A 12,702-nucleotide genomic window follows, 5' to 3' on the forward strand; every position below is an offset into this window, starting at 1 on the left:
ACAACCCAGTGTATAGGGGCGCCCCCATGGGCACCCCTATGAGCTTCTCATCCCCTCAGCACCCTACCCCTATGAACACCCCCCTTCACGTGGATACCCCACCCCTGTGGGTACTCCCGTGGGGCAGCTACACCCCTACACAGGCTCTAGTCACAGGGCACCCCCAGACCAACAAATGACCCCCCATCCCTGGGACTTTGCCCCCTCCATCACCCATGGGTGACCCTCAGCACCCTTCTGTGGGTGCCCTGCCCCGCTGCTGGGTGCCAGTGTCCCCCAGCAGCACCCTGAGGTGGTGGTGTCCCCGCAGGGCCCCATGTCCGTGGTGGTCACCTACGGAGGAGACCCCATTCCCAAGAGCCCCTTCCCTGTCACCGTGGCCCCCCCCTTGCAGCTGGGCAAGGTCAAGGTGCAGGGGCTCAACAGCAGTGAGTGGGGGCACCGGGGGGGGGCACTGGGGAGGGCACTGGTGGGGGGAGAGCTCTGGATGTGGGGTACAGTGTGGGAAGGGGCCCTGGATATGGGGAGCACTCTGATGGGGGGCCCACCCTTGGCTGTGGGGTTCATCATGGGGTTGGGGCACACGACAGCAGGGGCATTGGGGATGGAGGGCAGCATGTGGCAGAGGACCCCCTGTGGGTGGAGGGCACCCTGGATATGGGGGACACCCGTGGGTGGGGGGCATGGCAGGGGGGGTGACACACCCTGTAGGTGGCACAACACCCTGGACGTGATGGGAAACACTCTTGGGTAGGGGTGGGTCTGGGGGACACCCTGGGTCTGGGGGACATATCTGGGTGTGGGGTTCGCCATGGAGGATCTGGGGGCACCCCAGGGGCATGTGTGTGACCCCCCCCCTGAGCGCAGGGTGCCCCCCTGACCCCCATTCCCCCACAGAGGCGGAGGTGGGACAGGTGCAGGAGTTCCAGGTGGAGTCTCAGGGTGCGGGGGGCCAGGGGCACCTGGAGGTGAAGGTGACAGGCCCCTCGCGCCGCCCCGTGCCCTGCACGGTGGCGCCTGCGCCCCCCGGGGGCCCCCACCCCGTCAGCTTCACCCCCTCCGAGGAGGGGCCCCACCGCGTTGAGATCACCTACGATGGGCACCCAGTGCCGGGCAGCCCCTTCCCCGTGGAGGCACTGCTGCCCCCCGACCCCTCCAAGGTGAGCTGGCACACCTGTGTGCCCCCCGTGACCCCTGCATGTCCTCCCTGAACCCCACGTGTCCCTCTGCCTGTAGCGGTGCCTCTGGCACCCCGCGTGTCCTTGTGTCCCCCCTGATGCCCGCACGTCTCTGTCCCTCCTGACCCCCCCTCCCCGTGTCCTTGTGCCCACAGGTGGTGGCCTCGGGGCCGGGGCTGCAGGGCGGCCGTGTGGGGGTCCCGGCGCCCTTCTCCATCGCCACGCAGGGCGCTGGCAGCGGGGGGCTGGGGCTGACGGTGGAGGGGCCTTGCGAGGCCAAGATCGAGTGCCAGGACAACGGGGACGGCTCCTGCGCCGTGTCCTACCTGCCCACGGTGCCCGGCGAGTACCACATCAACATCCTCTTCGCCGGGCGCCACATCCCGGGCAGCCCCTTCACGGCCGCGGTCACGGCGCCCTTCGACCCGGCCAAGGTGACGGCGTCGGGGCCGGGGCTGGAGCGCGGCCGCGCGGGCGAGGCGGCCGCTTTCTCCGTGGACTGCTCGCAGGCCGGCGAGGCCGAGCTCACCATCGAGATCCGCTCCGAGGCTGGCGCCAAGGCCGAGGTGCTGGTGCAGAACAACCGCGACGGCACCTACGCCATCACCTACACCCCGGCCTGCGCCGGTGCCTACACCATCACCATCAACTACGGCGGCCTCCCGGTCCCCAACTGCCCCGTGCGCGTCACTGTCGACCCGGCCGTCGACACCAGCAGCGTCAAGGTCTACGGCAAAGGCGTGGAGCCGCGAGGTGAGGGGGCGGCCACGCAGGGGCTGCTCACCACGGGCACCTCCCTTCCCACAGGGATCTCCTCCCCATCCATGTGGGCACCTCCTCCCCATGGGGACTTTCTCCCCCAAGAGCGTTCCATCCCTTTGGGCACGTCTTCCCTATGGATATCACCACGGGAATCTCCCCTCCATGGGCATCTCCATGGACACCCCATCCCTGTGGGTGTCCTTTCTCCATGGATGCACCCACTCACGGGCATCCCAACCCCATGGTCTCCTTGTCCCTGTGAGCACCCCATGGGTATCCCATCTCTTGGGGGTGGGCTGTTTGCACCCCACGGACCTCTCCTCCTTGCATGGAAAACCCCATGGCCACGAACATCCCCATGGGCACCGACATCTCCTCCTGATTGAGCACCCCATGGACACCCCCTCCCCACGGGCACCCTCTCTCATGGAGGGTCTCCTGGGCACCCCACAGGCACCTCCTCCCCTGTGCCCCCAACCCTAACCCCACCACTGTTCAGGGGTCTCCGTGGCTTCCCCCACTCAGCTCTCCCATGGGGGGATGGCGGACTCTGGGGTTTCACAGAGTGCGAGATGGGGCCGTGGGGGTGTGCCAGGACACCCCTGAACCCCCTGTGTGTGCTGAGAGGGCCATGGGTATTGGGGGGGCGCAGGGAGGGACCCCCAGGTGAGCTCCGGGCCCCCCCTGACTCTCCTGTGCCCCCCAGGGGTGCTGCGGGAGGTGGGCACTGAGTTCACGGTGGACGCGCGGGCTCTGGCCCCCGCGGGGGGGCCCCACGTCCGGGCGCGGGTGCTGAACCCCTCGGGGACCCCCATCGACACCTTCGTCACCGACCTCGGCGATGGCACCTACCGCGTGGAGTACACACCCTTCGAGGAAGGTGAGGGACCCCCACAGCCCCCCAGGAACCCCAGCACCCCCTGGAAACCCCCGGGAACCCTGAGCCCCCCGACAGGGACTCTCTCTGCACCCCCCCCAGGACACCAACACCCCCATGGGACCCCAAGTCCTGGCCAGGCATCCTCTGTCCCGCATTGGGGGACCCCTAGAGAGGGACCTTCCCAAACCACATCCAAATGTGGAACCCCCTCAATTCCCCCTGAACCCCCAGAACCACGGACCCGCAAACCACCTGAGACAGCCCCGAACTACACTCAGGGACCCCCAACCACCCCCCCAAAACCTCATTCAAGAACCCCCAAACCTCCTGAGACCCTCCCCTCCAAGAGATTCTTAAAGTCCCTGAGACCCTCCAAACCCCCACCCAGGGACCCCAAATTCCCTGAAATCCCCACAAAACCGCTTAAGAACCACCTCCAACCCACCAAGAGATCCCCAACCTCCACCAGAGCCCCACCCAGGGATCCTCAAATCCCCTGAGAGCCCCCAGCCCCTCTCCAAGAAACCCCCTCGCTATGGGCAGTGTGTGACTGTCCCTGTCCCAGGGCTGCACCGGGTGGAGGTGACATACGACGATGTGGCGGTCCCGAAGAGCCCCTTCCGCGTGGGGGTGACCGAGGGCTGTGACCCCACGCGCGTGCGGGCACACGGTCCCGGCCTGGAGGGCGGCCTGGTGGGCACAGCCAACCACTTCACCGTGGAGACCAGGTGGGCACTGACCCCTGAGCCCCTCAGCTCCCACCCTGCCACCACCCCACACCCACAGGCCTCCCCCCAGAGGTGTCACCTCGGTCCCAGGCCACCAACCCACCATCTCCATCCCCTGCCAAGGAGGTGTCACCTCTGTCCCATATCACCAAAGGCATCTCTGTCCCCTTGACACGGAGGTGCCACCTCCATCCCTTGTCACCAACCAGGCATCCCCTCTGCCATCGGTGTGCCACCTCCATCTCCCTGCCACCAGCATGGCCCCCCCACCTCACTGCCTCACTGCTGGTGGCACCTCCCTCCCCTTGCCATGGAGCTGGCACCTCCATCTCTCTGCCACTGTGTCACCTCCACCTCCCCACCACGGCTGTTCTCCCCCATGGTCCCACCGTGCCCGTGTCACCCTCCCTGAGCGGTGGTTTTCCCCCAGGGGTGCGGGCACCGGGGGGCTGGGTCTGGCCATCGAGGGTCCCTCGGAGGCCAAGATGTCCTGCAAGGACAACAAGGACGGGAGTTGTGCGGTGGAGTACGTCCCCTTCACGCCCGGCGACTACGACGTCAACATCACCTTCGGCGGCCACCCCATCCCCGGTGGGTGGGGACATGGGAATGGGTGGGTGGGAGAGGGGTCCTGGTGGGTGTAAATTGGCTGTGGTGACACCATGGTGGCCCCGTGCCCGAGCTATCCCCTGCCTGTGCTGTCCCCATGGGTGTGGCCCTTTGATATCCCGCAATGACCCTATAGCCACACTGTGCCTGTGCCCGTGTCCATGCCAGGCCCACGCTGATCCCATGGGCATGCACTCACTGCGCCCACGGTGACCCCATGGCCACGCTGACCCTCTGGTTGTGCTGTCCCTATGCCCATTTTGAACCCGTGGCCATGTGGACCCTACATATGTGTTGGCCCCATGGGCGTGTCACCCCCATGAACACATTGGCCCCACGCTGTGCCCATGCCCATGATGAACACACTGACCCTACAACCTGTGCTGACCCTATCGATATGTTGACTCCAGGGCCACCCTGACCTCACCCTCATGCTGACCCCATCCCCACGCTGACCCCATGCCCGCATTGGCCCAATGGCCATGCCACTCCTGTCCCCGCCCTGCCCCACCCCACAGTGCCCACTCCACGCACTGACACCCTCTCCCCGTGCAGGGAGCCCGTTCCGGGTGCGGGTGCGGGATGCCGTGGATCCCTCGAAGGTGACGTGCTCGGGGCCGGGGCTGGGCCCCACCGTCCGTGCGCGGCTGCCCCAGACCTTCACCGTGGATGTCAGCGCCGCGGGGCGTGCGGCCCTCGAGGTGACACTGCTGGGGCCTGCCGGTACGTGGGGACATGGGGGGGTGGAGGCCTTGTCTTGTGGGGTGTCCTAACCACACCCAGTGGATCCCATAGTCCATAGGGTGTCTTTGGGATGTCCTGACCCATAGATGTCCTGCGTTGTGGCTTGTCCAACCCCATGGATGCCATGTGTCCATAGGGTGTCCTGCCCTGTGGTGTGCCCTGTTCTATAGGGTGTCCTACCCATGGGCATCCTGCTCCACGGGATGTCCAGCCCCATGCTTCCCCTCCTCCCTAGGGTCTCCTGCCTCATGGAGTTCCCTGCTCAGGGATGTCCTGCCCCATATGCTGCTCTATGCCCTCCATGTTCCCCCGCCCATATGTCCCCCCCTTCCTCACATATCACCACCCCACACGTTCTGCTGCCCCACAGGGCTACCAGAGCCACTGGAGGTCCGAGACAATGGTGATGGCACCCATAAGGTCACCTACACCCCGGCCACCGACGGGCCCTACACCGTGGCCGTCAAGTACGGAGGGCAGGAGGTGCCACGCAGGTGAGACCTCACCCGGGGGGGTGGGGACACAGGACCCCCACAGAGCCTGGGGGTCCCTGCTCCCCCCCTTACCCTCTACCCCCCCACAGCCCCTTCAAGGTGACAGCACTGCCAGCCCACGATGCCAGCAAGGTGCGGGCGAGCGGCCCCGGGCTGAGCGCGGGGGGCATCCCCGCCAGCCTGCCCGTTGAGTTCACCATCGACGCCCGCGACGCTGGCGAGGGGCTCCTCACCGTGCAGATCCTGGTCAGTGCAGGGGGGGGAACACGGGGGGATGTGGGGAACAGGCAAGGGCTGCTCACGGTGCAGATCCTGCTCAGTGCCAGGGGGATACATGGGGTGCCCTTTCCCCCACGTACCGGGGTGCTGAGCATATGGCACTGATGGGGGTTACCCGCAGGACCCCGAGGGGCAGCCCAAGAAGGCATCGATCCGGGACAATGGGGACGGCACCTACACGGTGTCCTACGTGCCCGACGTGCCGGGGCGCTACACCAGCACCGTCAAGTACGGGGGGGATGAGATCCCCGCCTCGCCCTTCCGCGTCCTCGCTGTGCCCGCCGGCGATGCCAGCAAGTGCCTCGTCACAGGTGGGGCTGCCCCACAGTGTCCTCGTGCTGATCGATGCCATCCCTCGCTGACCCACAGCATCCCCTCACTGACCCACGGCATCCCCTCACTGACCCACGGCATCTCCTCACTGACCCACAGCGTCCCCTCACTGACCCACGGTGTCCCCTCACTGACCCACGGTGTCCCCTCGCTGCCCCATGGCATCCCCTCACTGCCCTGTGGTGTCCTTTCGCTGGCCCACCGCATCCCTTGCTGACCCACCGTTGTCCCCGTGCTGCCCCATGGCACCCCTCCTACCTCACGGCATCCACGTGCTGACCCACAGTGTCCCCTTGCTGCCCCACAGCACCCATCCTACCCCAGACACCCCTGCCTTGCCCCTGGCACCCCACTACTGCCTCCCCAGCACCCCCATCTGCCCCACTGCTGCCTCACAGCACCTCCCCACTGCCCCCCAGCACCTCCACCTGCCCCACCGCTGCCCTCGTCACCCTCCCACTGCCCCCCAGCACCCCCACCTGCCCCACTGCTGTCCCCAGCACCCCCCAGAGCCCCCTAGCCCTGCCCCATGGCGCAGTGGGGATGAGCGGGTGCCCCCAGGACAGGACGTGCCGGCCCCCCCGGAAGCCCCCGGCCCCCATCGGCCCCCCCGGCCCCCCCCAAGTAGCCCCCCAACCCCTTCTCACCGCTCTCCCTGGTCTCTCTTGCAGTATCCATTGGGGGCCATGGACTGGGTAAGTGGCGCCGGGGGGGCAAGTTGGGGGGCTGAGGGGGGGCAGTTGGGGAGGGGGTAGGTTTGGGGTCCCCCCACGGCCCTGACCCTGCCCATCCCCGCAGGTGCCTGCCTGGGCCCCACCATCCAGATTGGGGAGGAGACGGTGATCACGGTGGACGCAAAGGCGGCGGGACAGGGCAAGGTCACCTGCAAGGTGTCGACTCCCGACGGCGCTGAGCTGGACGTGGACGTGGTGGAGAACCACGACGGCACCTTCGACATCTTCTACACCGCGCCCGAGCCTGGCAAATACGTCATCACCATCCGCTTCGGCGGGGAGCACGTCCCCAACAGCCCCTTTCACGTCCTGGTGGGTTGGGGACTGGGCAGGGGGGGTGTTTCTGGGAGTCTGGGGGGTTGGGGTAGGCACCACATGGGGCAGAGTTTGGGAGATCTCTGGCATGGAGCAGGGAGAACCACCGTGGGTGCCATGGGGTTGGGAGACCGTGGTGGATCCAAGGGGCAGGGTTGAAGGCACAATGGGCACCATGGGACAGAGATTTTGGAGACCAGGGTGACACCGTGGAGCAGGGAGACTGTGGTGGGGTTGAACATCGTGGTGGGCACCAAGGGACAGAGAGTTGGCCAGTGAGGAGAAACAAGAGCACAATGGGCACCGCAGGGTTGGGTAACCATGATGGGAGTCGTGGAATTGTGAGACCCTGGTGGGCACCCTGGGGCAGTGACAGGACCATGGTGGCCATCATGGAGCTAAGAGAGTTGGAAGACCATGCTGGGTTAGGGTTAGGGTTAGACCGTGGTCTAACCATGGGGTTGGGTGACCATGGTGAGTGACATTGGGCCAGGGTCATGGTGGGCACTGTGGGATTTGGAGGCTGTGAGGGTCACTTTGGGGCTGGGAGCCCACCATGGGGTTCTCACCCTCCTCTCTGCCATACAATCAGGCCACGGATGAGCCCCCGGCCACCGCCGAGAACCTCCGGCCCTTCAACCTCGTCATCCCCTTCACGGTGCAGAAGGGTGAGATCACAGGTACGGGGTGGGGCTGGGGGGAAAGGGAGCACCCTGTGAGGCACCAGCCCCCCTTGGTGCCTCTGCTGACAAAATATCCCCCCAGGCGAGGTGCGGATGCCCTCGGGGAAGACGGCGCGGCCCAGCATCACCGACAACAAGGACGGGACGGTGACGGTGCACTACGCCCCCTCCGAGAAGGGGCTGCACGAGATGGACATCCGCTACGACGGCAACCACATCCCCGGTGAGCCACTGAGGGGCACTGGGAGGTGGCTGAGGAAGGTCGATGTCACCGTGCCCTGATTGGTGTCGAGGTGTCCTTGCTGGGTCCCTGGTTGGACACCCATGAGTTGAGTGCCCACCAAGGTGTGGCATGTCCCTCTGGGGTGTCCCTTTGGCGTCCCTGGTTGGTCACCCCTTGGGTTGGGGTGTCCGTGTCCCCATGGGGCCCCTGACTGTCGTTGTCCGTGTCCCCAGGGAGTCCCCTCCAGTTCTACGTGGACGCCATCAACCCACGCCACGTCAGTGCCTACGGGCCGGGGCTGAGCCACGGCATGGTCAACAAGCCCTGCACCTTCACCATCGTCACCAAGGATGCCGGCGAGGGTGAGTGGTGGCCAAGGGGGGGCTGAGACGGTCATGGGGACCCCCCAGTGCCACCAGGGTAGAGCTGGAGACCCCTGGTGCCTCCTGACACGTCCTGACGCCTTCCATACCCCCAGGTGGGCTGTCGCTGGCAGTGGAAGGTCCCTCCAAGGCAGAGATCACCTGTCAGGACAACAAGGACGGGACGTGCACCGTGTCCTACCTGCCCACAGCTCCTGGTGACTACAGCATCATCGTGCGCTTCGACGACAAACACATCCCGGGCAGCCCCTTCACCGCCAAGATCACTGGTGCGATGGGGGGGGACAGCAGGGGCTTGGGGGTCCTGGGGGTCCTTGGGGTCTCCACATGGCCATGGGGACTATGGCATTGTCATGGGGACACTTGTGGGGTCACGGGGACACCTTCCCTATGGCCACTGGGACCCCATCAAACAGCTGTGATGTCCCTTTGGGACCTTTGGGACCCCACCCTTCCTGCCTCCCACCTGGAGCTGATGTCCCCTCTGACGTCACCTCTGCAGGGGACGATTCCATGCGCACGTCCCAGCTCAACGTGGGCACCTCGACCGACGTGTCGCTGAAGATCGCAGAGACCGACCTGAGCCTGCTGGCGGCCACCATCCGCGCACCCTCGGGCAACGAGGAGCCCTGCCTGCTCAAGAGGCTGCCCAACCGCCACATCGGTGCGTGGGGACACTGTAGGGACACTGTAGGGACACAGGGACATGGGCACAGGAGAACTGGGACGGGGGCTCATGAGAGGGGGCTGTGAAATCACAGGGATGGGTGGCCCCATGGCATTGGGTCACCAGGGATTGGTGGCCATGGTCAGGAGATGTGGGTGGTCATGAGGGACTGATGGACACAGTTATGGTGACCACGGGTTGGTAGAATTGCCCAGAGGTTGGTGGTGGTGGCCAAGGGCTGGAGGAGATGGGTGTCTGGCCAGGGGCTGGTGGTTATGGTCACTGGTTGGTGATGGCCAGGGCTGGTGGCGGTGGCTGTGGGTTGATGGCAGGGTGTGACCGCGGTGTCCCCCCGCAGGCATCTCCTTCACGCCCAAGGAGGTGGGCGAGCACGTGGTGAGCGTGCGGAAGAGCGGGCAGCACGTCACCAACAGCCCCTTCAAGATCCTGGTGGGGCAGTCGGAGATCGGCGATGCCGGCCGGGTCAAGGTGTGGGGCCAGGGGCTGCTGGAGGGCCACACCTTCGAGGTGGCTGAGTTCATCGTGGACACGCGCAGCGCTGGTGAGGCTGGGGGGAGAGTTGGCCATGGCCAGGGCCAGGGTGGGGTGGTGGCTGTGGTTATGGCCAAGGCAGGATGGTCGCTGGGGCTTGGGTTGGATGGTGGCTGTGGTGGTGGTGTGGCCGTAGCCAGGATGATTTGAGGGCCAAGGCCATGCCACAGCTGCAGCCAGCAGGATGGGGTGGTGACCACAGTGGTGGCATAGCCATCACCCAGGTGGGAGGTGGCTAAGGCCATGCCACAGGTATGGCCAGCACAGAACGGGGTGGTGGTCATGGTTATGGCTGTGGTGTGACCGTGGCCAGGATGGGATGGTGGCTTTGATGGCTGGGTTGGCATGATGTCCATGGTGTGGCCACGTCCAGGACGGGGAGAGCTGCCATGGGACACCTCTGAGTGTGTCCCTCTGGTCGCTCAGGCTATGGTGGGCTAGGCCTGTCCATTGAGGGCCCCAGCAAGGTGGACATCAACTGTGAGGATGTGGAGGACGGCACCTGCAAGGTCACCTACTGCCCCACCGAGCCCGGCAACTACATCATCAACATCAAGTTTGCTGACAAACATGTCCCAGGTGGGACCAGGGGGACAGGGAGGGGGCACAGGAGTGCGGTGCAGGGTGCTGGGACCCCGGGGGGGTGACAGCTCCCTGAGGTGACCTTCTCCTGCAGGGAGCCCCTTCACAGTGAAGGTGACGGGTGAGGGCCGGATTAAGGAGAGCATCACACGCCGGCGGCAGGCACCTTCCATCGCCACCGTTGGTAGCACCTGTGACCTCAACCTCAAAATCCCAGGTAGTGTTGTCCTTCCTTTTCCTCCTCCTCCTCTTCTCCCTCATCTTCCCTCATCCTCCTCTTCCGTGGGCTGAGATGCCTCTCAGCCATTCCAGCTCTGACTTCTCCCTCTTTCTTCCTTCTCTCCCCTCTGTGTGCCTGTGTCCGTGTCCTTCCGTGCATCTGCACCTCTGTTTGTGCTTCCCTCTGGTTGCGCCACCACCCACCGGTACCTCCATCCACACCCCCGTCCGTGCGTACATCCCTGGCTTCATCCACCTGTGGCTTCATACATCCCTACATCCATCCCCGTTTCCATCTCTCCCTGCACCAACCCTCACTTCCATCCCTGTGACCACCCCATGTCTCCACCCATCACGATTCCATCATCCCTGTCTCCACGTCCATCCTTGTCTCCACCCCCGTGACCACGACTGTCTCCACCTGTTCGCATCTCCACCAATCCCTGCATCCGTCCCTGCATCCATCCAACCCTGTCTCTGTCCACTTCCCCCCGTGTCCCCACCACTCCTCTGTGCGCCCCTTCTGTTCTCCCTCCCCGTGCCCACGTCCTGTGGCTCCCCCCTATGTCCCCGTGGTCCCCGTGTGTCCCCGCTGTCCGCCCGTGTCCCCGCGGGGCGCTCCCCAGGGAACTGGTTCCAGATGGTGTCGGCGCAGGAGCGGCTGACGCGCACGTTCACGCGCAGCAGCCACACCTACACGCGCACGGAGCGCACCGAGATCAGCAAGACGCGCGGCGGGGAGACCACGCGCGAGGTGCACGTGGAGGAGTCGACCCGCGTGGGCGGCGCCTTCCCCCGAGCCCCTCCGGAGCCCTTCGGCACCTTCGGGGCCTTCGGGCCCCGCGAGGGCATCGGCGCCTTCGGGGCCCCTGCACGCGCACACGAGGGTGCGTCCTGTGTGGGGGATTGTGTGCGGGGCAGCGCGATTGCTCGAGGGATGGAGGTGCACGGGGGGGGGCTGGGCGAGCGGGAGAGGCTGCACTGGCACGTGTGGGGGTGTTTGCACGAGGGCAGGGCACTGGGCTTGCACGGGGGCTGGGCACACTTGCACGTGGGAGTGCCCCGTTTGCACGGGTCTGCGTGTGCTCACAGGGGCTGTGTGTGCTCACACAAGGGCTCAGCACGCGCCCTTCCGCTCCTACCTGCACGTGCCCCTCGCACGAGGCCAGGACGCACCTGGGGATGGAGCTGGGATGCTGCCTGGCACAAGCACAGGGGCTGCCACGCTCACCAGGGGGGTGCTGCCCTTCGCGAGGGGACGTGCACGGAAGTTGGGGGCAGCGCTGGCCCTTTGCACAAGCAGGTGTGCACACCTGCTCGTGGGGGGTGTGTGTGCTCACACGGGGTGCACAGCTGCTCACAAGGGGGTGTGTGCTCGTGGTGTGTCCACACCTCCTGAGAGGGTTGTGTGTGCCCTTGGCATGAGTGTGCGAAATCACATGTGCCTGTGCTTGTGCGAGCATTTGCACGCTGGCAAGCACACGTGTGTCCTGTGTGTGAAGGGGCACAGGGGGTGCACATGGGCTCTGGTGGGTGTCTGGATGTCAGGGCACCCTGGGGCCAGGAGATGGTGAGGTGACAGTGACGGCGTGACAGAGTGCTGGGGTGCCAGGGTGCCCTGGTAATGGGGTGGTGGGGTGATGGCATGACGGGGTGACAATGGTGCTGAGGGGCCAAGGCGCCTTAGTGATGGGGTGACAGGGTCCTGGGGTGCCAGGGTGCCCTGGGACCATGGTGACGATGTGATGAGGCAATGGGGTACCCCAGTGCCCTGGCACCAGAGTGACAGGGTGACAGGATGCTGGGGTGCCAGGGTGCTCTTCTGGGGTGCCATGGTGACATGTCAGTGAGGAGATGGGGTGCTGAGGTGCTGGGGTGCCCTAGTGTTAGGGTGCCAGGTTCACAGGATGATGGAGTGATGCGGTGACAGGTGCCCTGGCGACAGGGTGACAGTGTGCTGTAGCGATGGGGTGACAGTGGGGTGATGTCGAAGTAACGCTGGGGTGCCCAGGTGCCCGGGGTGACGAGGTGTGTGCCTGCAGGCGAGGCGTCGGTGCAGGAGCTGACGGCGCAGGTGCTGAGCCCGTCGGGGCAGCGGCGCGAGGCCGAGGTGGTGCCGGGGGCCGCGGGGGTCTACAGCGTGCGCTTCGTGCCCCAGGAGACGGGCGCCCACACCGTCAGCGTCAAGTTCCGGGGGCAGCACGTTCCCGGGAGCCCCTTCCAGTTCACCGTGGGGCCCTTGGGAGAGGGTGGTGCCCACAAGGTGCGCGCGGGGGGCACCGGCCTTCAGCGCGCCGTGGCCGGCACGCCAGGTACGGGGGGTCTGCCAGGAACGGG

The 12,702-nt window shown here is 65.9% G+C and overlaps 1 protein-coding gene across 1 annotated transcript in view; it reads left to right on the forward strand.

Moving 5' to 3' along the window:
* Positions 1–310: 310 nt before the first annotated feature.
* The window catches only part of LOC114072022 (filamin-C-like), a gene marked incomplete at its 5' end in the record, with an annotated part of 16,708 nt that continues 4,316 nt past the window's right edge, over positions 311–12,702 (forward strand). Inside the window, 22 exons of the mRNA XM_027909933.1 lie at positions 311–428; positions 898–1,160; positions 1,334–1,931; positions 2,647–2,820; positions 3,386–3,548; positions 3,979–4,139; positions 4,713–4,880; positions 5,272–5,395; positions 5,485–5,641; positions 5,796–5,985; positions 6,679–6,702; positions 6,806–7,053; positions 7,649–7,736; positions 7,822–7,962; positions 8,196–8,324; positions 8,441–8,614; positions 8,848–9,009; positions 9,371–9,574; positions 9,991–10,143; positions 10,241–10,363; positions 10,992–11,252; positions 12,408–12,677. Of these exons, the coding sequence (XP_027765734.1) occupies positions 311–428; positions 898–1,160; positions 1,334–1,931; positions 2,647–2,820; positions 3,386–3,548; positions 3,979–4,139; positions 4,713–4,880; positions 5,272–5,395; positions 5,485–5,641; positions 5,796–5,985; positions 6,679–6,702; positions 6,806–7,053; positions 7,649–7,736; positions 7,822–7,962; positions 8,196–8,324; positions 8,441–8,614; positions 8,848–9,009; positions 9,371–9,574; positions 9,991–10,143; positions 10,241–10,363; positions 10,992–11,252; positions 12,408–12,677 (4,093 nt within the window). The remainder of the gene's footprint in view (positions 429–897; positions 1,161–1,333; positions 1,932–2,646; positions 2,821–3,385; positions 3,549–3,978; positions 4,140–4,712; positions 4,881–5,271; positions 5,396–5,484; positions 5,642–5,795; positions 5,986–6,678; positions 6,703–6,805; positions 7,054–7,648; positions 7,737–7,821; positions 7,963–8,195; positions 8,325–8,440; positions 8,615–8,847; positions 9,010–9,370; positions 9,575–9,990; positions 10,144–10,240; positions 10,364–10,991; positions 11,253–12,407; positions 12,678–12,702) is intronic.

Source organism: Empidonax traillii, unplaced genomic scaffold (assembly GCF_003031625.1).
Source record: "Empidonax traillii isolate 1590-97213 ecotype Southwest subspecies unplaced genomic scaffold, ASM303162v1 scaffold2534:size70782, whole genome shotgun sequence".
In the NCBI taxonomy this organism is placed as follows: Eukaryota; Metazoa; Chordata; class Aves; order Passeriformes; family Tyrannidae; genus Empidonax; species Empidonax traillii.